The sequence below is a fragment of the Hemitrygon akajei genome, chromosome 22 (assembly GCF_048418815.1).
Source record: "Hemitrygon akajei chromosome 22, sHemAka1.3, whole genome shotgun sequence".
NCBI lineage: Eukaryota > Metazoa > Chordata > Chondrichthyes > Myliobatiformes > Dasyatidae > Hemitrygon > Hemitrygon akajei.
This window is the reverse complement of record NC_133145.1, coordinates 47427839-47452347: the sequence shown is the minus strand read 5'-3', so window position 1 is coordinate 47452347 and position 24509 is coordinate 47427839. Positions and strand designations below refer to the sequence as shown.

The window sequence follows — 24509 nt, the reverse complement described above, 5'->3', positions numbered from 1 at the left end:
TGCAACGTAAGTGACAACAAGGCTTCACTCCCAGATGAGCTCAGTGCCTTTTATGCTCGATTTGACCGTCAAAACATGCAGGCACTTTCACAAACTTCCATGAACTCTGATGACCAGTAATTTCAGTCATTGAGGCCAAAGTGAGAGCATCCTTTAGGAGGTTGAACCCACGGAGCATCTGGCCCAGATGGGGTATCTGGCCAACTACTGAAGACCTGTGCTGATCAACGGGCTGGAGTGTGCACTGATATTTTTAATCTCTCGCTCCGGCAGTCTGAGGTGCCCACCTGCTTCAAGCAGGTTTCAATTATATGAAGAAGGCCCAAGAAGAATGTGGTAATCTGCCTCAATGATTATCGGCCAGTAGCACTTCCACCCACTGAGAAGAACTTTGAGAGATTAGTGATGAAACATATAAACTCTGGCCTGAGAAGTGACTTGGATCCACTCCAGTTTGCCTACCGTCACAATATGTAAACAGCAGGTGCCATTTCATTGGCTCTTCACTCAGCCCTGGAACAACTGGACAGTGAAGATGCACACTTCAGGATGTTCTTCATTGACTACAGCTTGACAGTCAATACTACTATCCCCTCAAAACTAATCAATAAGTTCCACGAGCTAGTCCTCAAAACCTTGTTGTGCAACTGAATCCTTGATTTCCTCATTGCAGACCCCAGTCAGCTGAACTGGCAGCATCTCATGCAAAGTTACCATCAGCACAGGCACACCATAAGGCTGTGCACCTAGCCTCCTGCTTTACTCACTTTATATTTATGTCTGTGGGGCTAAGCGCAGCTCCACTGCAATATTTAAGTTTGCTGTTGACACCACTGTCAGTGGCTGAATCAAAGGTGATGAAGATTCAGCATATAAGAGTGAGAATGGAAATCTAGCTGAATGGTGCCACAACAACCTCTCAATGTTAGCAAAACCAAAGAACTGATTATTGACTTCAGGAGGAGGAGGAAACTGAAGGTCCATGAGCCAGTCCTCCTCAGGGGATCAGAGGTGGTGAGGGCCAGCAACTTTCAATTCCTCAGTGTTATAATTTCAAAGGATCTGTCCTGGGTCCAGTATGTCAGTACCATTACAAAGAAGGCAAGACAGCACCTTTACTTTCTTAGCAGTTTGCAAAGATTCGGCATGTCATTTATAGATGCATGGCGGAGAGTATACTGACACGTTGCATCACGGCCTGGTACGGGAACACCAACGCCCTTGAACAGAAAAGCCTACAAAAAGTAGTTGATACAGTCCATCACAGGTAAAGCCCTTCCCACCATTGAGCATATCAACACGGAGCACTACCACAGGAAGGCAGCATCTATCATTAAGGACCCCCACCATCAAGGCCATGGTCTCTTCTCACTAATGCTTTCAGGAAGGACTACAGGAGCCTTGCCTTTTGCACATTGGTTGTTTGCCCCTTTTTGTGTGTGGTTCTTCACTGATTCTACTGTGTTTCTTTGTATTTACTGTGAATGCTTGCAAGAAAATTAATCTCAGGGTGTCATATATGTACTTTTATAATAAATTTACTTTGAACTATGAACATATGAATATGCGGCTAAGCACAGTTCCAATGCCATCTTCAAATTCGCCGACTACACTACTGTTGTTGAGCAAATCACAGGTGGCAATGAGTCAGCTTACCCAACTGAGATCGGACACTGGTTCAGTGCTGCCACAACAACAACCTCTCCCTGAATGTCAGCGAACCTAAAGAGCTAATTGCTGACTTCAAAAAGTAAATTGGCCTCCATCCCCATAGCGCGATCTGCACCAGCTCCAGAGTCAAAGCCCTGCAGCCGGTTCCGCCATGGTGAAGCGCCAGGATAAGGTGGCAGCAAAAGCAGCCGCATGAACGACCCCAGACGCAAATGTTGTGAAGTCGGAGAAGGACGGGGTGGGCCCGGGCTATGACTCTGAGCAGCAGCGAGCGTGAAGTTCGCAGAAGCCCGGCAGAGACTGCTGGAGCTGGAGCGGTGGCAGCACCTGGTCCAGGAGCTGGAGGTCGGCCTGCAGCAGCTGCATGATACGTTGGTGCGGGCAGAGCAGGAGGCAGTGGAGCACGGGGAGCTGGTGAATCGGATCCAACTTAAAGCTCAACAGGGAGAGGTTGGACTCGCCGCCCGCAGCCAGAGCATCAAATCCCACCGGAAATGTAGGGAACACCGGATGCCCTTCCTGGTCGCCGCCACCTTACGGCTCCACGGCTGTGTCCCCTGGGCCAGTAAATGAAGACAAGAACTGAATGACTGGCGGCTGCAATCTGTGGCATTGAGCTATGGGTCCCGCGGATCTTATCAACATTCAGAATGTAAATCAAATTGAAATAAATGTATCTAATGCAAAAAAAAGGTAAATTGTTGACCTGTGCCGGTCTACATTGAGGAAGCTGCTATTGAGTGAGTCAGAAGCTCTAAGTTCCTGGGCATTAACCAGCCCTGGGCCCAGCACATAGATGCAGTCATGAGGAATGTACGTCAGCATCTTTCCGTTTTTAGGAGACTAAGGAGGTTCAGCTTATCCCCAAAACATTTTAACGAACTTCTACTGGCACACTGTTGAATGTTTCCTGACTGGATGCATTATGGTCTGGTGTAGCAATCCAAATATGCAGGGCAGAGGACTCTGCTGAATACATCTGTGGTGAACTACATATACCTGTCTGGACATGCCCCCTGATGACTGCTCCTGTGGCTCCTCCCACAGACCCCTGTATAATGGTGATGGAGGTCTGAGCCCGGCCTCTCTGTCTCCAGGATGTAGTATGGTGGTCACTCACTGCTTGTTCCTTCTTCCAGTCAATAAAAGCCGATATCTCACCTTTACGTCTCAGAGTGAGTTATTGATGGTGCATCAACATCACGGTACAGCTCTCCCCAGCAATAGTAGTATCTACATGAGACACTGTCTTAAGAAAGCAACATCTGTCAGCAAGGATTTCTATTCTAGGCCCTGCCATCTTTTTGCAGCTACCACTGGGCAGGAGCTACAGAAGCTGTTAGTCCCACAGCTACTTCCCTTCAACCATTAGGTTCTTGAACCAATAGGCAAAATGATAATCACAAACAAGAGAGAATCTGCAGATGCTGGAAATCCAAGCAACACACTCAAAATGCTGGAGGACATGCAGCATCGATGGAAAAAAAGTACAGTCGCCGTTTCAGGCCAAGACCCTTTGGCAGGACTGGTAATCACTACAGTTTAGCAACACTATGATGACTTTGCACTAAAATTGACTTTTTTTGTTGTAATTGTGTTATTTTTTGCAAATACCATGTATTATATACAAACAGTACATTTGCTTTTGCTTGTGAATGCTGCTTAGATGATATGTGCAAGTCATTCTGCTGCAAATACATTTTTCATTGCACCTGTGCGTACATGTACTTGTGCATATAACAATAAACATTTCTCTTTGACCCTGATGTTATAAAACTTCCTCATTCCTCCCACATGTCATCCTTAAGCCATTGCTATATTCCACAGGGTCAGCTTCCTCGCGCACAATACTTCCTGTAAAACATTATTTTTGTTTGTTTTTTCATTGATGGGATGTGGGTGTTGCTGGCCAGCAATTTCACCCTTCCCAACTGCACTTAGCTAAGGGGTGTGATAGATAATTTCAGAGGAAGGTTAAAAGTCAATCACATTGCTCTACAAACAGGCTCATAATGTGGCCAAGCCATGTAAGTACATTTGTGGACCAGATGGATTTTTATGATAATCAAGTAATTCCACGGTTACCATAGCTGATATTATGCATTTTGTTCCAGTGTATTCAATTATTTATTATTCCCTAGTTTATTAAATTAGCACTTTGCATACTTGTCAAGTAACTGTTCTCTAAATATTGCCAGTGTTCGAAGTAAGATAAAGCAGCTCCATGGGCAATTTGGTGGCTGTTAATTAAATTGAGCTCTGAAGAGATTTAAGAAATGCTCAATTTCTGAGATGCATTTTCCAAGGTTAACACAGCAGATATAATAACTGCTTGTTTTAATTTAGTAGATCCAGTAGCTAATGATTTATAACACACCTAATTTCAAACAAAGACAATATCATTAAATGTTTTAGGCATTTTATGAGCTATTGCTATAAATAGGGTACATCATCATAATAAAATCTGGGAGGGCTATCTTCACATGCAATGTATTTCCTAAGAAAAACAAGTAAAATCTGATTTAATATTAGCTTCCTGGCATGCCAGTGGGATAGGACCTGGGGCTGCTTCCGTGATGTGCCTGACAACATAAAACTATTTTTGCTTTGCCTGCTTAATTATGTTAAGTGAATAAAAGCAAAGCAGTTACTGGTCAAACACGTCAAATAAATAAATTTAGTAATGGCTGTCTAACTCGTATGTCTTTGTGGTAGTGTTATATTATGAACACTTCCACAGGGGCATCCATACATCTTTTATCCTATTTAAGAACATAGTTTCAAAACCAAACTATGCCAGTACAAAGGCTCCAGGAATGTTTCTGGTAAATTATATTTTCAAGTTCTGTGGTTGCATATATTAAATAACCACATGTTTTGGAAAGGTCAGTCCTGAACTGCATTTTATGGCAGATTATATGAGAAGAATATACTTGTACACATCTTCAATTTTGCTAAACTTAAAACAGTGTGCAATAATCTGTAAACATTTTAACAAAATCACCAGAAAGAAGAAGAAGCAGCCTCAAATCAGGGTCAAAGCTTTGATGCTTCTCTTGTTTATGATGACATGGGGAGGAGGTGCACTGGCCTTAGGACCATAAAGGAATCCAGCCTCCGTCTTCTCCAATAAATGCCTTCTCTCCCCTCACTCAGATCAGAACACAAAGTATTGCCAGATCTCCCAGAACAAGAAGAGTTCTGATCATTCATGACACAGCAAACACAAAATTTCTGTTGCTTACGATGTACACCATCTTTTCCGTGGTGTCTTAAGAAACCATGCAGAAAGTATCTACATCTAAATATGCCTTATATTCATAATATGATGAGAATAGTCAAAGTAGAAACTGGTTCAGGAAGAGCATTCAGAAAATCACTGGCTAAACTTGATTAGGAACAGGGGTGACATATGGGAACAACTTTAGCCAGTGATAGGCGTGCATATAAACAGGACACATTATAACCTTGTGTAATAAGATTTTCATAGCAATTACTCTTGTCCTTCTAACTGGGCCTTAGTTGGATATGAACAGACCATACTCATAATGCATAGAATTAAAGTACCAAGCTGCACAGATGCAGCTTGACTTCCTGAGTACTTCCAGTTTATTTAAGATGAAGGCCATCTTCCTAGGGTGAATTTTAATACAGCAGTCTGAGGACCTGAGGAGGGCTAAGGCACTGGTGATCCCTGTTTCCATCCAAGGGGTCAGTGTGGACATGGTGGAGGATTGCAAATACCTGGGGATACGAATTGACAATAAACTGGACTGGTCAAAGAACACTGAGGCTGTCTACAAGAAGGGTCAGAGCCGTCTCTACTTCCTGAGGAGACTGAGGTCCTTTAACATCTGCCGGACGATGCTGAGGATGTTCTACGAGTCTGTGGTGGCCAGTGCTATCATGTTTGCTGTTGTGTGCTGGGGCAGCAGGCTGAGGGTAGCAGACACCAACAGAATCAACAAACTCATTTGTAAGGCCAGTGATGTTGTGGAGGTGGAACTAGACTCTCTGACAGTGGTGTCTGAAAAGAGGATGCTGTCCAAGTTGCATGCCATCTTGGACAATATCTCCCATCCACTCCATAATGTACTGGTTAGGCACAGGAGTACGTTCAGCCAGAGACTCATTCCACCGAGATGCAACACTGAGCGTCATAGGAAGTCATTCCTGCCTCTGGCCATCAAACTTTACAACTCCTCCCTCGGAGTGTCAGACACCCTGATCCAATAGGCTGGTCCTGGACTTATTTCCACTTGGAATAATTTACTTATTATTATTTAATTATTTATGGTTTTATATTGCCATATTTCTACGCTATTCTTGGTTGGTGCGACTGTAACGAAACCCAATTTCCCACGGGATCAATAAAGTATGTCTGTCTGTCTGTAATTCCATTCCCCTCAATTCTCCCAGAGTCTCACAACTTCTCTCTCTTCTGTTCTGTGCACGCTTCCTTGTTGAAAGTTGTAGTTGAGTCCAGGTGACTGGTATGGAGAGCTTCCAAGGAAATCATGCTGCCATTCGGAAGGCTTGAGATTACTTACTGCTCAAATCTGGGTCAAGAGCAGGGTAAACGTGGAGAGACTGAAGGCCTAGATCTGGGGTAATCACTCTTGTAGTTCCTTGCATTTTAAAAATGCAAGATACTGTTCCTGAAATTATAATCGCTTGCCATTTTTCATCAGCTCAAGGTTTTCCTGAACAAGCGGCAACAAATGCGGTACTTTTGAAGTGTAATCATTATTGGAATGTGTCACATTAAGCCCTCACAAATGACAATGAAATGAATGACTAGATCATCTAGGCTGGAAATCTAATGTTGCATAGCGGAGGTACTACAGTGATAACAGAGGGATAAATGACACTTGACATATCTAGTTAATTCCCTGCTCTTCTTCAAACAATACAGTGTTTTAGTTTACACATCATAACTGGACAGATGGCATCTTGTTCCAACGTTCGCAAAGGATGTACCTCAAATATTGTAGTAGCCCTCTACGTACGTAGGTAATGTCAACTTAGTTTGAAGTGGTGGCCTGCTGGAATTTTATTTAAAGTAACAATATACTGCAACAGAAACCTCTGATCACCTGTATCCATCGTTCAAACAGTTCTGTGTCAATCCAGTGGGGCCTTCACTGTGCTCTTGCACTGAGCTTGCTGTCCTAATAGAATCTACTGGCCCTTGCATTGGCAGATGGCATCTGCTGAATATGACCCAGGCTGAGGGGGTGGACAACACAGCCAAAGTACAGTGTCTATAAAAAGTAATCAACTCTCTTGGAAGTTTTCATGCTTTATTGTTTTATAACATTGAAACTCAGTGGATTTAATTTGGCTGTTTTGACACTGATCAACAGAAAAAGACTCTTTTGCGTCAAAGTGAAAACAGATCTCTGCAAGGTGATCTAAATTAATTACAAATCTAAAATACAAAATAATTTATCGCATAAGAATTCACCCCCTTCAAGTCACTATTTAGTAGATGCACCTTTGGCAGCAATTACAGCCTTTAGTCTGTGTAGATAGGTCTCTATCAGCTTTGCACATCTGGACACTGCAATTTTTCCCCATTCTTCTTTTCAAACCTGCTCAAGCTCTGTCAGATTGCATGGAGATCAAGAGTGAAGTGAACAGCCCTTTTTGAGTCCAGCCACAAATTCTCAGTCAAATTGAGGTCTGGACTCTGACTTGGCCATTCCAGGACATTAACTTTGTTTTTAGGTAATTTTAGTGTAGCTTTGGCTTTGTCTTGCTGGAAAACAAATCTTCTCCCAAGTCGCAGTTCTCTTGCAGACTGCATCAGGTTTTCCTCTGGGATTTCCCTGTCTTTTGCTACATTCATTTCACCCTCTTCCTTCACAAGTTTTCCAGGGCCTGCTGCAATGAAGCATCCCCACAGCGTGATGCAGCCACAACCATGCTTCACGGTAGGGACGGTGTGATTTTGATGATGTGTGGTGTTTGGTTTACACCAAACATAGCATTTAGTCTGATAGCCATAAAGCTCAACTTTAGTTTCATCAGACCACAGAAACTTCTTCCAGCTGACATCAGAGTCTTCCACATTCCTTTTGGCAAACTCTAAGCTGAGATTTCATATTAGTATTTTTCTCAACAGTGCCTTTCTCTTTGCCACTCTCCCATAAAGCCGCAACTGGTGAAGCCCCTGGACAACAGTTGTATGTGCAGTCAATCCCACCTCAGCCATTGAAGCTTGTAACTCCTCCAGAGTTGTCATAGGTCTCTTAGTGGCCTCCCTCACTAGTCGCCTTCTTTCACAGTCACTCAGTTTTCGAGGACGTTGCTCCAGGCAGATTTACAGCTGTGCCATATTCTTTCCATTTCTTGAAGATTGGCTTAACTCTATTCCAAGGGCTATTCCGTGACTTGAAAATAATAAGTGATGAAAAGTTAACTGGATTCATATACACAGTGTTTAACAACGTGCTATAACAGGAATAACAGTATTGTCATGAAGTTGCAATAGGTTTTCACAACTTCTTGTGAGAAATAGCTTTCCCTTTATAACGAAGAAATCACCTGTCAAAGTTGTTGGCTGATGTTGAACAGTTTAAAAACTAAATAAAGCACAGTGGAACACAGAAAATAAAAACAGGAGTGGGCCATCTGTGATATGCACTGATCTTTGAATCTTGTTTTAAATTCCTTGCAATATCTCTAAGTTTTTAATAAATTTACATTACCCACCACTACACCGTTTCCATCATATTCAAAATTATCTTACCACAATATTCTTCTACCTGACATTTACTTGAATTGATATCTGAACTCTCAATACTAATGAAATATTCCTGATATCAAACATGCATGACTGAAATCATTGATGAATAAGTCAACAATCAGTCGGTACAATTCACAGACTTCTCTTAGTCTCTCTTGGCATGCACAGCTTTCACTGATTTATCCAGCTCTGTAGCAATCAACGTAAGAAATAGGAAAAGGCTGTTCAGCCCTTTCTGTCAATCATTTGGCCAATCATATAATTCATTAATGATTTGTTTCTGAACTTCATTCATCAGACTTATCTAACCATCTCACAATCCGCTTACTTAAAAAACTGTTATCAGTTTACCTCTCTGATTGGAGGCCTGTGACTAGTCAGCTGCAGGGATTGGCGCTGGGTCCATTGTTGCTAGTCATCTATATCAACAACCTGGATGATAATGTAGTAATCTGAATCAGCAAATTTGCGGATGACACCAAGATTGGGGGCAAAGTAGACAGTGAGGAAGGCTATCAGAGCTTGCAGCAAGATCTGGACCAGCTGGAAAAGTGGTCTAAAAAATGGCAGATGGAATTTAATGCAGACAAGTGTGAGGTGCCGCACTTTGAGAGGACAAACCAGGGTAGGACTTGCACGGTAAGCAGTAGGGCACTGAAGAGTGAGGCAGAACAGAGGGATCTGGGAACACAGTTCCAAAATTCCTTGAAACTGATGTCACAGGTAGATAGGGTTGAAAAAAAGAACTTCTGTTATGTTGAAATTGTATACGATGAGGGTGAGGCCTAATTTGGAGTATTGTGTGCAGTTCTGGTCACCTAACTAAAGGAATCAATAAGATTGAAAGAGTGTAGAGAAAATTTACAAGGATGTCCCAGGACTTGAGGACCTCAGTTATAGGGATAGGTTGAGAGGGTTAAGACTTTATTCACTGGAGTGTAGGAGAATGAGGGAATATTTGATAGAGGTATACAAAGTTATGCAAGGTATATATAGGATAAATTTAAGCAGGTTTTTTTCCACTGAGGTTGGGTGAGACTAGGATTAGATGTCATGGGTTAAGGATGAAAGCTGAAATGTTTAAGGGGAACATGAGGGGGAACTTCATCACTCAGAGGGTGGTAAGAGTGTGGAGCAAGCTGCCAATGGAAGTGGTGCATGTGGTTTCAGTTGCAACTTTTAAGAGAAATGTAGATAGGTACATGGATGGGAGGGGTATGGATTGCTATGGTCTTGGTGCAGGTCAATCGGACTAGGCACATAAGTAGTTCAGTACAGACTGACTGGGCCAAAGGGCCTGTGTCTGCACTGAGTTGCTCTATGACTCTATGATTTCCATCTTGCAAGTTATGCGACTCAACCTATTGTGACACAGAGTTCCAGACTGCATTCATTCCTTGTTTGAAATAGTGCATTGCAGTTTAAATCCTAATTGACATTGCTCAGTTATAATCTCCACATTCTTCTTCTAGATCTTGGTTAGATCACACCTTAGATTTTTAAACATCCAATTAATAAAACATCTCAATATTTAAACATCTCCGTACCAGGATTGTTCACAGTAATCAGCACATCTAAGGATAATATCTTTATCATGATGTAGAGTAGACAAACTTAATTTCATTTGAGGTTGATAAAACCTTTGCACAACTGAACCACTATTGCCTCATTTTTGAATTCCAGCTCTGTGTACCCAGTTCAAATGAGAGGGCTAGATTGACAATGAGGTGGTCTCAAACTTTCTGAGAGGTCCCTATTGCCATTATTCTGACTGTATTCCCAAATGTGTGCCTGGAATCCAGCAGCATAGTGCCAACTTGGTTGGATTTTCTTCTAATTCTACTGAGAAAGCTGACCAATGAGCCTGCGTCAGGTTAGACTTGGCACAAAATTCTGAAATTCTGTTCATTACATTGGAGAGGAATGGCCCTGAAAGTGATGGGAAAACTTCAGGTAATCTTTATGTTTTGAATTACTTAATTTAAATACAGTTAATTGTTGTTAAGAAATTTAATTTATTAAGTAATTAATATGGTTCCTTTGTAACTTCCTGAATATTTATAAATACTTCTGAATGCCAGTAACAATCACAGATGTTTGACCGTAAGCTTCTTACAATTTAGACTATTCTAAACCTAAATATAATCAGTTCTGAAATTGCTCTGTCCTTGCTGCATTTGTGATCTGTAAGCCTTAGATTACATGTTCACCACAAAGCAGCAATAATAAGAACTTAAGCAATTCTATCTTGCATGGTAATCATTTGTAGTTGCAAAGTAAACCAACCTGCAAGGTCAGTTTACTGAGTAGTTCACTGACATCAAGGAGCATGAGGAATATATCTTACTGCTGAAAATGATTTAAATAGAACTGTGAAATTTTTTGGTTAATCAGATACAGGAAATAAACTGAAAATTTTGCTTTTTATTATGTTGTGGGACACAGCACTTGGAAATTTGGTCAATGTATTTATACATAGAGGACTATTTCCTGCTACATAGCTACATTACAACAGCAATGGGAAGTACAACAATGGAGTGTCCGGCTACATTGCTTGCACACCCAACACTAAACTCACAAAATAGACACTGGATTCCAAGTTCTGCCAGAGGAAGAGATTGCTAGATGGACAGGTGGAGAAATTCAAGGCCTCTTTTTAAAATAATGTATATCTCTACCAAGACCCAGAAAGCTTTGGCTTGTGTTTCCTCAAACTGGAGCAGGAACTTTTGGGATAGTATGGAGAAGCTGAAGTCAACGTACTAAAAGCAAATGGAATCTATAGATGTGTGTCAAAAAAAGACAGCAGCATCCAACAAACTAACCTTCCACATGCCCCATCATGTACCTCCTATTATGCCTATGAAATGGTCTCCAGTTCCCAGCGGCCTTACCTGCCCTCCAAAAGCCATAAAACCAGAGTGAAGGCAAGTTCCCTTCAATTCTGAGGAAATACTAAAGAAGAAGAAGACAGTGAAAGGAAAAGGGAGTCCTAATTAATCACATAACTGCATAAAGCAGCAAAATATGGGTTGTGTTACATAAAGAAGTGTTATGAGCTGTGTGTTCAAGGCATCAGACAACCAGATCTTGGCTCTAATTTAGTTTGTGGCTTGATCAGCCCTTTGAGAAAAACATACTGTTATCAATTGTGTTGTTGCCACCAGCATAATATGCAGCTGTTACAGAAAGACAGTAAGACTAAATTACCCAAAGTCATTCTCTGTCTTTGATTTGCTAACATCAACAACCTAATCAAAAATGAATATAATGGGAAAGAAAATTACCTTTGGATGTCAATAGAAACAAACGTACAAAGCTATCTATCTACAAGCTGCCAATGTTCTCTTAAGTGTTTAGTGCTGGCAAAAAAAAAAGATTTTGTCATGCATGAATTCTAATGAAGAGATTAAATGTAGAATATTGGATTTCAGTGCTGCTGAAAAAAATGAGGTGTTAAATTACAGGGCTTCAGGTCAGGTAACTCAGAAATGTATAAGATTCCATTGAATTACTTGTAATGCAGGGATTTTCCTGATGGTGCAGTCAAAATATTCATCAAAAACAGTTTAATTGCACATTCAATATGAAATGGGTTCAGTTGTAATGACACACTACAAAGATCTCTTTAACTGCCTTCTTTCTGGCTTACATTAAAATAATAAATGTTACCTGGTGACCACTTTGGGATTGGCCAAACAACACCTTTGTTATATCCAAACTGTCATAATGCCTGTTTGGAGGCAGGCTTGCTCCCGATAGCGAAATCAGGGTAGAAAATATATCCAATGTGCTGCAAAAATTAAATATTTTTAGGATGAAATATCTTTATTTTGTAAATTCACAGACAAGAGTTTTGAGAATTTTTAAAGAAATGTTTTTTACAAAGATAATATGCTGAAAGTAGTAAGCAATGTTTTTAACATTTGTCTTTAGTTTAGTTTGAACTAAACTTTCAATCAAGAATGTATTTGAACTTAGATCCAAGAGATAAAAGGACTTGCTAACTTATCTCTATTGCATGAATTAATCTTGAGTGAATTGGTAGACAAATACAAATGTGAAAGAGTGCAAATTTCAGAGAACTCTGACGTCAACAATCCAAAAACTAAACAGATATCCAGGAGTGATTACAAATAAGTATTTGCTTTGATTTCACTGTCAGCTTTCTCCTCTTCTCTTGTGAAGCCACCATCACTTGCCATAGTAATGTAGTTGCTCTTGTTGACACTTAACAACATAAATATATATATACTTACTATAAATATATACATAAAAGAATATATCAGTGATTTATTCAACTGCCACACTGTATCTATACTTGTCATTGCTCTAGCAGGCAGATGACTTATAAAGGTCACTAATAGGCCACCAAAGTCAACAGCACAAATGTTTTTGGAAAACATTTTGGATAACCTGAATTCTCCATCATATCAGAGTAACTAATCAGGGCAGTAAACTTAGATACACTGGTTATTCACCTACCTAAGCAGTGAGCTGCTAGTTGTGTTACTTGGGATTTTTCCTGGCCAATAAGCTATTGCTGGCGTTCGATGGCCACCTTCCCATGTGGTCCTCTTAGCTGAACTGCCACCTAAGACAAAAATAAAATCGATTAAATTTATTAAACATTAAGTTAACCAACATCACTGCCAACAGATTAATAATGCACTTCTTAACACCTTCTAGATTTACCAAACTGAAAACCTGCTCCTCAACCTCTCAATTATTTTCTCACTCCCCCTTGCCCTGTAAAATTAATAATAATAGTTAGTCTAGTTAGAATAGTTAGCATCCATTAGTCTCGAGAGACCATGGATTTGTGCCTTGGAAAGTTTCCAGTAGTAGGCCTGGGCAAGGTTGTATGGGAGACCAGCAGTTGCCCAAGCTGCAAGTCTTCTCTCTCCATGCCACCGATGTTGTCCAAGGGAAGGGCAAGGGCCAACACAGCTTGGCACCAGTGTCGTCACAGAGCAATGTGTGGTTAAGTGCCTTGGTTAAGGACACAACACACTGCCTTAGCTGAGGGTTGAACTAGTGATCTTCACATCACTAGACCAATGCCTTAACCACTTGGCCACACGCGACACTCCTGTAAAATTACAGGAGATTGGATTTGTCCTGTAAAATTAATTGGTATACAATTTCATCACTTTGTACAGTTAGATTTTCACTGGGTGTATTAAATTACTTGTTAATAAATCAGAATCAGGTTTTCCATCACAGTTTTATATGATGTGAAATTTGTTGTTTGTGGCAGCAGTACAGTACAGTGCAAAGACATACTTTACAAAATAAGTAGAAAGTGCAAAAAATAAATAATATAGTTGTGTTCATGGCTTGGTGGAAGATTCAGAAATCTGATGGCTGAGGAAGAGAATCTGTTCTTGTATCATTGATTGTGGGTCATCAGATCCTGTATCTCCTCACTCATGTTATTCACAAGAAAAGGGCATGTCTCAGATGGTGAGAATGCTTTTCTTAATTTATTCATTTTTATGGGGTGTGGGCATTGCCAGCTAAGCCAGCATTTATTGCCCATCCCTAGTTGCCCTTGAGAAGGTGGTGATGAGCTGTCTTCTTGAACCGCAGCAGTCCCTGAGATGTAGGTACACTTACAGTGCTGTTAGGAAGGTAATTCCATGATTTTGATCCAGCAACAATGAAAGACCAGTGAAATGTTTCCAAGTCAGGATGGTGAGTAACCTGCAGGGGTGTTTCTAAGTGGCGGTGTTCCCAGATATCTGCTGTTCTTGTCCTTCGAGATGGTAGTGGTCGTGGGTCTGGAAGGTGCTGCTTTAGGAACTTTGGTGTGTTGTTGCAGTGTATCTTGTAAATAGTACACACTGCTGCAACTGTTCATCAATGGTGGAGGGATTGGATGCTTGTGGAAGAGGTACCAATCAAATGGGTTGCTTTCACTGGATGGTGTCAAGCTTCTTGAGTGTTGATGGAACTATACTCATCCAGATGAGTGGCAAGTATTCCATTACACTCCTGACCTGAGCCGTGTAGATGGTGGGCAGGCGTTGGGGAGTCAGGAGGTGAGTTACACACCGCAGGATTCCTAGCCTTTGACCTGCTCTGGTGGCCACAGTGTTTATATGGCTAGACTGGTTCAGCTTCCTGTCAATGGCAACCCCCAATATGTTGATAGTAGGGGATTCAGTGAAGGTGATGCCATTGACTGTCAAGGGACAATGGTTAAAGTTTCTCTTGTTGGAGATGCTCATTGCCTGGGACTTGCATGGCTTGAATGTTACTGGTCAGCCCAAGCCTGGATATTGTCCAGGTCCTGCTGCATTTGGGAATGAACTGCTTCACTATCTCAGGAGTCACGAATGGTGCAGAACATTGTGCAGTCATTTGAGAACATACCCACTTCTGACCTTATGTTGGAAAGTAGGTCATTGATGAAGCAGCTGAAAATGGTTGGTTCTTGGACACTTCCCTGAGGAACTCCTGCAGTGATGTCCTGAGGATGAGATGACCGACCTCCAACCACCACAACCATCTTCTTTTGTGTCAGGTTTGACTCCAACCAGCAGAGGGTTCTCCCCCTAATTCACAATGACACCATTTTAATGATGGATGTCACCTTCTTGAGGCACCGCTTCTTGAAGATGTCCTCAATGGTGGGGAGGGTTGTGTCTCTGATGGAGCTGATTGAGTCTACAAAACCCCTGCAGTCGCTTGCGATCCTGTGCATTGAAGCCTCCATACCAGGCTGTGATGCAACCTGTCAGAATGTTCTCCACTGTACATCTGTAGGAACCCAAATCTGACTCTTTAACCTGGCTGTGAGATTTTGTGGAGTAAATTTAAGAGGAATATATACAGATTACAGTGATTAAATTATCAACAAGTATTCCACATGGGGGTATGGCATTCCCTGGTGTAAAGGTAATTGAATAATTTAATTACATTTAAAAGATATTACAAACAACTGATTGGGTGGATTATTTTAAAAATATTTTACCATGTATGTTTATTTCAAAAAAGCCAGACATTATGACTCATCACTAATAGCCCTTGTAGAAGTGGTGGTGTGGTGGTGTTACTGGTTATGGAGTTTCAATATTTAGACTCAAGAGTTCATGGAGTTCATAAAGTTATATAGCATGGAAACGGGCCCTTTGGCCCAAAATGGTCCATGCTGACCAATCCAAGCCAGTTCCATAGGCCAGAAATTGGCCATTACCTTTTACACCTTTCCAATTCATGACCTCCCCAACATGCACAAAACTCTGGAGGAACACAGCAGGTCAGGCAGCAACTATAAAGGGAAATGAACAGTCAATGATTTGGGGATGGTCTTGACCTGTAGTACCTTATCCCTCCATAGATGCTGCCTCACCTGCTGTTCTTTCAGCATTTGTGTGTGTTGGTTCAGATTTCCACTATCTGTAGTCTCTTTGTGCCTGCATGTACCTGTCCAACTCTCTTTTATAGTTATCATTGTACCTGACTCAACCACTTCCTCTAGCAGCTCATTCCATAAATACAAACCCCATTTTCACAAAAGTTGGGATATTTTCCAAAATGCAATAAAAACAAAAATCTTTGATATGTTAATTCACGTGAACCTTTATTTAACTGACAGAAGTACAAAGAAAAGATTTTCAATAGTTTTACTGACAAACGTAATTGTATTTTGTAAATATACACAAATTTAGAATTTGACGGCTGCAACACACTCAACAAAAGTTGGGACAGAGGCATATTTACCATTGTGTTACATCACCTTTCCTTTTAATAACACTTTTTAATCGTTTTGGGACTGAGGATACTAATTGTAGTAGATTTGCAATTGGAAATTTTGTTCATTCTTGCTTGATATAAGACTTCAGCTGCTTAACAGTCCATGGTCTCCCTTGTCTGATTCTCCTCTCCATACATTTTCAATAGGAGATAGATCTGGACTGGCAGCAGGCCAGTCAAGCACATGCACTCTGTGTCTACAAAGCCACGCTGTTGTAGCCCGTGCAGAATGTGGTCTGGCATTGTCCTGCTGAAATAAGCATGGACGTCCCGGGAAGAGTCGTCGCCTTGATGGCAACATATGTCTCTCTAAAATCATAATATACGCCTCAGAGTCAATGGTACCTTCATATTCATGCAACTCACCCATGCTGTGAGCACTGATGCACCCCCATACCATCACAGATGCTTGCTCTTGCACCTTTCGCTGATAACAATCAGGATGGTCGTTTTCATCTTTGACACGGAGAACTCGACGCCCGTTTTTTTCCGAAAACTAGCTGACATGTGGACTCATCTGACCACAGCACACGGTTCCACAGTCTTTCGGTCCATCTGAGATGAGCTCGGGCCCAGCGAACTCACCGGCATTTCTGCATAGAGTTGATGTATGGCTTCCTCCTTGCATAATACAGTTTCAAGTTGCATTTCTGGATGCAGCGACGGACTGTGTTAAGTGACAATGGTTTTCCGAAGTACTCCTGAGCCCAGGTGGCTATAATTGTCACAGTAGCATGATGGTTTCTTAGGCAGTACTGCCTGAGGGCTCGAAGATCACGCGCATTCAACAGTGGTTTCCGACCTTGCCCTTTAGGCACTGAGATGTCTCTGAATTCTCTGAATCTTTTCACAATATTATGTACTGTAGATGTTGAAAGACCTAAATTCTCTGCAATCTTGCGTTGAGAAATGTTCCTTTTGACCTGACTAACAATTCTCTCACGAATTTTGGCAGAAAGGGGTGAGCCATGACCCATCCTTGCTTGCAAAGACTGAGGCTTTGATGGACGCTACTTTTATACCCAGTCATGATACCTCACCTGCTACCAATTAGCCTGCTTAATGTGGAGTCTTCCAAACCGGTGTTACTTGAATATTCTGTGCACTTTTCAATCTTATTTTAACTCTGTCCCAACTTTTGTTGAGTGTGTTGCAGCCATCAAATTCTAAATTTGTGTATATTTACAAAATACAATTAAGTTGGTCAGTAAAACTATTGAAAATCTTTTCTCTGTACTTTTGTCAGTTAAATAAAGGTTCACGTGAATTAACATATCACAGATTTTTGTTTTTATTGCATTTTGGAAAATATCCCAACTTTTCTGGAAATGGGGTTTGTACATCACCTTTTTAGTAAAAAGTGTTGCCTTTCTAATTCCTATTAAACCTTTACCCTCACATCCTAAATCTGTGCACTCTTGAAAAACAGTGCATTCACCATGATTGTTTGCTCTCTAAGATGACCTCTCAGTTTCCTAAATTCAAAGGAATAAAATCCTAGCCTGCCTAACCTCTCTCAATATTCCAAGTCCTGGCAACATCTTTATTATTTTTCCAGCACTCTATCTAGTTTAATAATATCTTTCTTATATCATAGCAACCAAAACCAAGTGTGGTCTCACCAGCATTCTGTACAACTGCACCCAGCTTTCATACCTTGACTAATGTAGACCAAAAGCCTTCTTCAGCACCATGTCTACCCGTGACTCCACTTCCAGTGAATGTGTAGTTATACTCCACAGTCTTTCTTTCTCAGTGATAATAAAGGAACATTACTATAAAGCAGATATTCAATTGTCAACACTTACTGTGCTTACATACGAAACACCAGAAAGTTGACAGCATTCAAAAAATTTACCTCTATTCCCAAGGTGTTTGGAAAGTTGATGACTAAGTAGAGCTTTATCAAAAAGTTAGAGTCAGTCCTCTTAGGAATGAACTGAAGAAAATTCACACAAAAAAGAAGGGCAGAAGTTTGTAAAGGCTTTCCACATTTGGATGTTCGATCAATTCTTACTTTTAAATTTGGTATTTTTATTTTTTCATGTTACAAATGAAGGAATCTGAGCCCAAATCAGTTATATTGAATTAGGTCAAGGGTCTACTCCTATTTCCATGTTCCTAGAGTAAACAAGCTGATACCTAAATCATGTGAGAGTTGGTGAAGGGTTTAATCCATAGCATGTCAGCATGTTAGAAATGTGATACAAATCTGTTGACTACCAGATTTAACTCTATTATGTTAGTCAGCAAAATCTGGAAACCATGCCAGGAAGGGCAGATTGGTAATTTAAATATGATCATTCAGTGGGAGTAATGTTTTCAAGTTTTGCAAGCTTTAGCCCTAGGTGCATAATTTACTGAGTTTTCTGCAAATCAACAATGTCATACAAGACTGAGGAACCCTAGAGGAGGTATCGGAATTTCACAATGCAATCGCAGAACAAATGCTGCAGCTACTGTCATGAGTTATTTTCTGAAAGATTTAATTCACTAAAGTTGTGCTGATGTTTCCTTACAGAATTTGGAGAAATAGTGCTCACCTTGTTTCTCAGTACCAACATTTTTGGACCTGCTGACTGGATTTAACAGGTGACCCTGTAAATTGGTGATGCTCATGCAAAAGACACTTACGTTTGGATGCTGTTCATAGACTTCAGTTCAGCATTCAACGCAATCATCCCTCAGAAACTGATTGGAAAGCTGAGCCTACTGGGCCTGAACACCTCCCTCTGCAACTGGATCCTAGACTTCCTGATTGGGAGACCTCAGTCAGTCCGGATTGGAGGCAGCATCTCCAACACCATCACACTGAGCACGCCCCCCCCCCCCACCCCCCGGGCTATGTGCTCAGTCCACTGCTGTTCACTCTGCTAACCAATGACTGTGCTGCAACACACAGCTTGAACCACATCATCAAGTTTGCTGATGACACGACCGTGGTGGGTCTCATCAGCAAGAACGATGAGTCAGCATACAGAGAGGAGGTGCAGCGGCTAATGGATTGGTGCAAAGCCAACAACCTGTCTCTGAATGCGAACAAAACAAAAGAGATGCTTATTGACTTCAGGAGGGCACAGAGCGACCACTCCCCACTGAACATCGATGGCTCCTTGGTAGAGATCGTTAAGAGCATCAAATTTCTTGGTGTTCACCTGGCGGAGAATCTCACCTGGTCCCTCAACACCAGCTCCATAGCAAAGAAAGCCCAGCAGCGCTCTACTTTCTGCGAAGGCTTAGGAAAGTCCATCTCCCACCCCCCATTCTCATCACATTCTACAGGGGTTGTATTGAGAGCATCCTGAGCAGCTGCATCACTGCCTGGTTTGGAAATTGCACATCTCGGATCGCAAGACCCTTCAGCGGATAGTGAGGTCAGCTAAGATCATCGGGGTCTCTCTTCCCGCCATTACAGACATTTACACCACATGCTGCATCCGCAAAGCAAACAGCATTATGAAGGACCCCACACTCCCCTCATACAAACTCCTCTGCCATCTGGGAAAAGGCACCGGAGCATTCAGGTTCTCACGACCAGACTATGTAACAGTTTCTTCCCCCAAGCTTTCAGGCTCCGCAATACCTGGAGCCTGGACTGACACCAACTTACTGCCCTCTACTGTGCCTATTGTCTTGTTTATTATTTATTGTAATGAATGTCTGCACTGTTTTGTGCACTTTATGCAGTCCTGGGTAGGTCTGTAGTCTAGTGTAGTTTTTTTCTGTGCTGTTTTCATGTAATTCAGTGTAGTTTTTGTACTGTTTCATGTAGCACCATGGTCCTGAAAACCATTGTCTCGTTTTTACTGTGTACTGTACCAGCAGTTATGGTCGAAATGACAATAAAAAGCAGCTTGACTTGACTTGAAGAAACATCGAAGGAGCTGGTTAACCCAAGGCAGGCTCACCAGAAGGCATTGAGGAGGGAGATGGATCAGCTGGTTGAGGGGTGTCGCAGCAACAATCTTGCACTCAATATCACTAAGACCAAGGAATTGATAGTGGACTTCAAGAAGGGTAAATTGAGGGAGCATGCACCAGTCTTCATTGAAGGATCAGGAATGGGAATGGTGAGGAGTTTCAAGTTCCTGGGTGTTAGCATCTCTGAGGACCTATCCTGGGCACAACATATTGATGCAATTAAAAAGAAGGCAAGACAGCGGCTATATTTCATTTGGAGTTAGAGGAGAATTGGTATGTCACCAAAGACGCCCATAAATTTCTACCAGCATTCTAACTGGTTGGATCACCACCTGGTATGGAGGGCCCATTGCAGAGGATTGGAAAAAGCTGAAGAAATTTGTAAACTCTGTTAACTCTCTCCAGCATCCAGGACACCTTCAAAAGGTGATGCCTCAAAAAGGCGGCCACTAAGAACGCCCATCATTTAGGACATGCACCCTTCTCATTGCTACCATCAAGGATAAGTTACAGGAACCTGAAGAAACACACTCAACATTTCAGGAACAGCTTCTTCCCCTCTGTCGTCAGGTTTCTAAATAGGCAATGAACCCATGAACACTACCTCAGTATTTTTTTCTTATCTTTTTGCATTACTTATTTAATTTAACTTCTTTCTCTAGATTTACTTCTTATTGTAATTCATTGTTTTATTATTATGTATTGCAATGCATTGCTGCTGTAAAGCAACAACTTTCACAATGTATGCCAGTGATATTAAACCTGATTCTGAATCCACAGCAGGCTGCTGCTGACCTAGCTGAAACTTTACAAGTTGAGAGCAGCTCATGACAGGAGCAGCTTTCAGCAAGCCTTTGAGAAAGGCACATGGCCATCAATTGTGTTGCTACTACCAGCACAATCGTCAGCTCTTACAGAATGGCAATAAGACAAAATTACTCAAAGTCATTGTTTCTCTGCTTTGCTAAGTGCCTGTGCAAGACCATGTATTTGTAGTGGTACAAGGTTGTGTAACAGTACACTCTCAGAAAGAGTGATGAATCCTCAGGCAGTCCTTTTGTACAACTTGGGAAAACACGTAAAGTATTTAATAAGCCTATAATCATACACATGGAGCATTCCCATTTATTTACCTCTCCTTGACATTCTGTGCTCTTTTTTCCTGGATTGAGGGAGGAATAAAGGCCACGACTGAGAGAAATATCATCTTGCATAGATAAATCGAATCAGAGGTCTTACTGATTGCAATTATGGGGTTTGTGACATTGCTTAAAGATGAGATGATAGTGAGTGGTTATACTGATGGTAAAGCCAAGAAACAAACATGCGGGGAAAGATGAGTGATTGTCCAGATTCAAATAACATTGTAAGTGGAAGTAGCACATTGCTCACCTTTCCTGATCATTAAACTATTTGCACCAGGCATCATTGGCAGAGTGTCATAGTTCTGCTGCCATAGATTACTGGCATTACTTGCGGGCTTCTTCCTTCCATCACCAGAAATAATAATATTCCTGCATAACTGAACTGCCCTGCTTGGTATCCAGCAGGAAGATTATTCCAAGAATATTCCAGTGGGTCTGCTTCCCAAATTCCTCATCTCGCTGGGAGTACTAGCAACCACAAGAAATAGCAAACCTCTTGTATGTAATGGCCCTTAATGTGCTCAAACTAATGCAGACATGTTATCATTTCCCTGACCCTTCTTAATGTTTATTTTTATTTTTAGTTAGAGATACAGCTCGGTAACAGGGCCATCCAAATCAACCAGCTAGTGCTGCTCAATTACACTCATGTGACCAATTAACCTTCTAACCTATACGTCTTTGGAATGTGGGAGGAAACCAGAGCACCTGGAGAAAAGCAACATGGTCACGGGGAGAACATACAAACTCCTTACAGACAGCACTGGAAATTAGCCCAGGTTGCTGGCAGGCACTGTGATAAGAGTTCTATAACTGCTTCATTACACTACTGTTGCCACACTTATGTAAGGAAATTCAGAACAAATATGGAAGTGCAATAACAAAGTTAAACATGCTCCATCAAACAAACACTGCAAAACAAAAATTGTTTATGGGTCAGTGATAAATTCCCCTACTTTGATCATATCAGGAAGTTAAAACCCACTCACACCCAATTCCCACCCCTCACTATCTCAACAACGTCTGGTTCTCACCTCCTTCCAATTGGACATTGTAAAGTACAAACACTGAACTACAAAGAAAACAAAGACATATCTGGACATGCAGCTGTATCCCTGAAATAAGATTTCAGATAACGAGACTTTGCATCTAAGTATAGCTCTTTGTTTGGGAAAGCAATTTCCCATAGTTGTCTATTTATTACCTTGTTGTGTCTGCCATGTTCCTTTAAATGGTCCAACACTTCCAGAAAACTCGCATTTCTCAGACCAAGGCCCATTGTCACCTGTGTGAAAGAAGAAGTTGAAAATTATCAAAAGGAGGCTTATAAAATTGAAAATATCAACCATTAAAATAAAGTTTTATATTATGTGTGTGGCTTAGAGACAGCATTCTAGGGCAGTACATCACAATGTGGTAGGATGCAAGCTTCAATACAATTTCTAATGCAATGAGTTTCTAATGTTAGACAAAGCTTCAATAGAAAACATGAAAGGAAGCTTGAAAAGTAGAACCAATGTGATGTCTTAATAGTTGTGAGAATTTGGACTCTTGCCAGTACAAAATGGTGCCATACGTGCAATCACTGAATTCCTTAAGTAGTGAAATTGTAACAACTCATTGCTGTTTTAACAATATTTTATTTCAAATCCTGAAAAATAAGACGACATATGGAGAAGCCTATGGAAATAAATGGACCAGAGATAGCCAAAGTGTTGGCACATTTCTAAATGTGTAATCTTAGATACAGTGCTAAATCATTATTAGACTTTAACATGGACAGTAATTGATGATTACATTTTAATGAGCAGGAAATGTTATTTAAAATTTGTCATAAACTTATTCATTTTTAATTACCCTCATATTCCAGTTTCAATTCTTCTGTGACCATAACAGAGCTTAAATTGTACCTCATACATTAAAATATCCAAACATCCAAAAGATGGAGGTTTGTTATCATAAAGACATTGGTCATCACACCTAAAGTGAGAATCAACTGACCCATGCCTAGACGGTCACCTAGAAAGACAAATATATTGTTGCATAATAGGCACAGGAAACTTCCTAACAACTGCACCAATTCTATATCAAAAAAAAAATTATATAATACTGCTGCACTTCTCTTTCGAAAGAACTGTATTGGGTGTGGAGAGGATGGATGTAGATTCACAACCTTAATAAGTCACCGTTTTCAGGCCAGCTGCTTTTCCATGGGGAGAAGGGAAAACTAACACACCAGAAATACTAAGGATATTGTGAATTCAATCCTGATGGACTGCCATAGGCAGAAGTACAAAAGCAGCTTTCCAGCCCAGAAAAAAATGTTAGAAGTCTGAGAGACGATCAGTAAGACCATAAGACATAGAAATAGAATCAGGCCATTTGGTCCATCAAGTCAGTTCCACCATTCCATCATAGCTGATTTATTACCTGTCTCAACCTCATTTGTCTGCCTTCTTCCTGAAACCTTTGACAACCTTAATAATCAAGAATCTATCATCTTCTGCTTTAAATATACTCAATAACTTGGTATCCACAGACATCTGTGGCAATGAATTACACAGATTCACCATCTTCTGGCTAAAGAAATCCCTCTTCATCTCTGTTCTAAATGAATGTCCTTCTATTCTAAAGTAGAATGGAGTGACTGAAGAAGAAATAAATTGTTAATTTTTTACACTACTTAGAAATATACTGATGCATGCCACAGTTGAATAATACCCCATCACTTATAACAAATAGCTTTTTATAAAATTGGGAAATTGCTTATAGACTACAGTTAACTCCAATCCCTGCTGAGAAATTTGATCATATAGCACTGTTTTTAAACAGAATGGAAAGGAATACTAACACTGAAACATGACAGCCTGATTAACTGCCCATCTTATCTAAGGTCCTTAGTTTGAGCTATCACACTACTCATGGGAATTTTTCCATTAATGCTAAATGATTTCAGTTTTACCTGGGCTCTATGAAGTCATACTTTCTGAGTCAGTGAATGTTCTTTCCTTTATTTTCCCCCTCAAGGGAGAAGTCTTCATAAATACACACAAAACAAATGATCAGAGCCTTCCTTTGGGTCTGATCCATTAGTGAGAATATTTTGAAAAGTCAATATTTTAACATTATTTTTTCATTTTTCTGAACTCTGGCACTGATTGCACAACCCACAGTTATTGCTATTGAGTAGGTTATGATAAGCAACCTTCTTTAACCATTGCAGTACCGCTGATAAAGCTACTCCCACACAACTGTTGGGC

The 24509-nt window shown here is 40.9% G+C and overlaps 1 protein-coding gene across 3 annotated transcripts in view; it reads right to left on the bottom strand.

Moving 5' to 3' along the window:
• The window catches only part of arsg (arylsulfatase G), a 213746-nt gene that overhangs the window by 30534 nt on the left and 158703 nt on the right, over positions 1-24509 (bottom strand). For all 3 annotated transcript variants that reach the window (XM_073026171.1, XM_073026170.1, XM_073026172.1), the window contains exons 8-10: positions 22454-22534; positions 12908-13016; positions 12095-12215 (exon numbers count right to left, since the gene is read on the bottom strand). In XM_073026171.1, coding sequence (XP_072882272.1) covers positions 12095-12215; positions 12908-13016; positions 22454-22534 — 311 coding nt within the window. The remainder of the gene's footprint in view (positions 1-12094; positions 12216-12907; positions 13017-22453; positions 22535-24509) is intronic.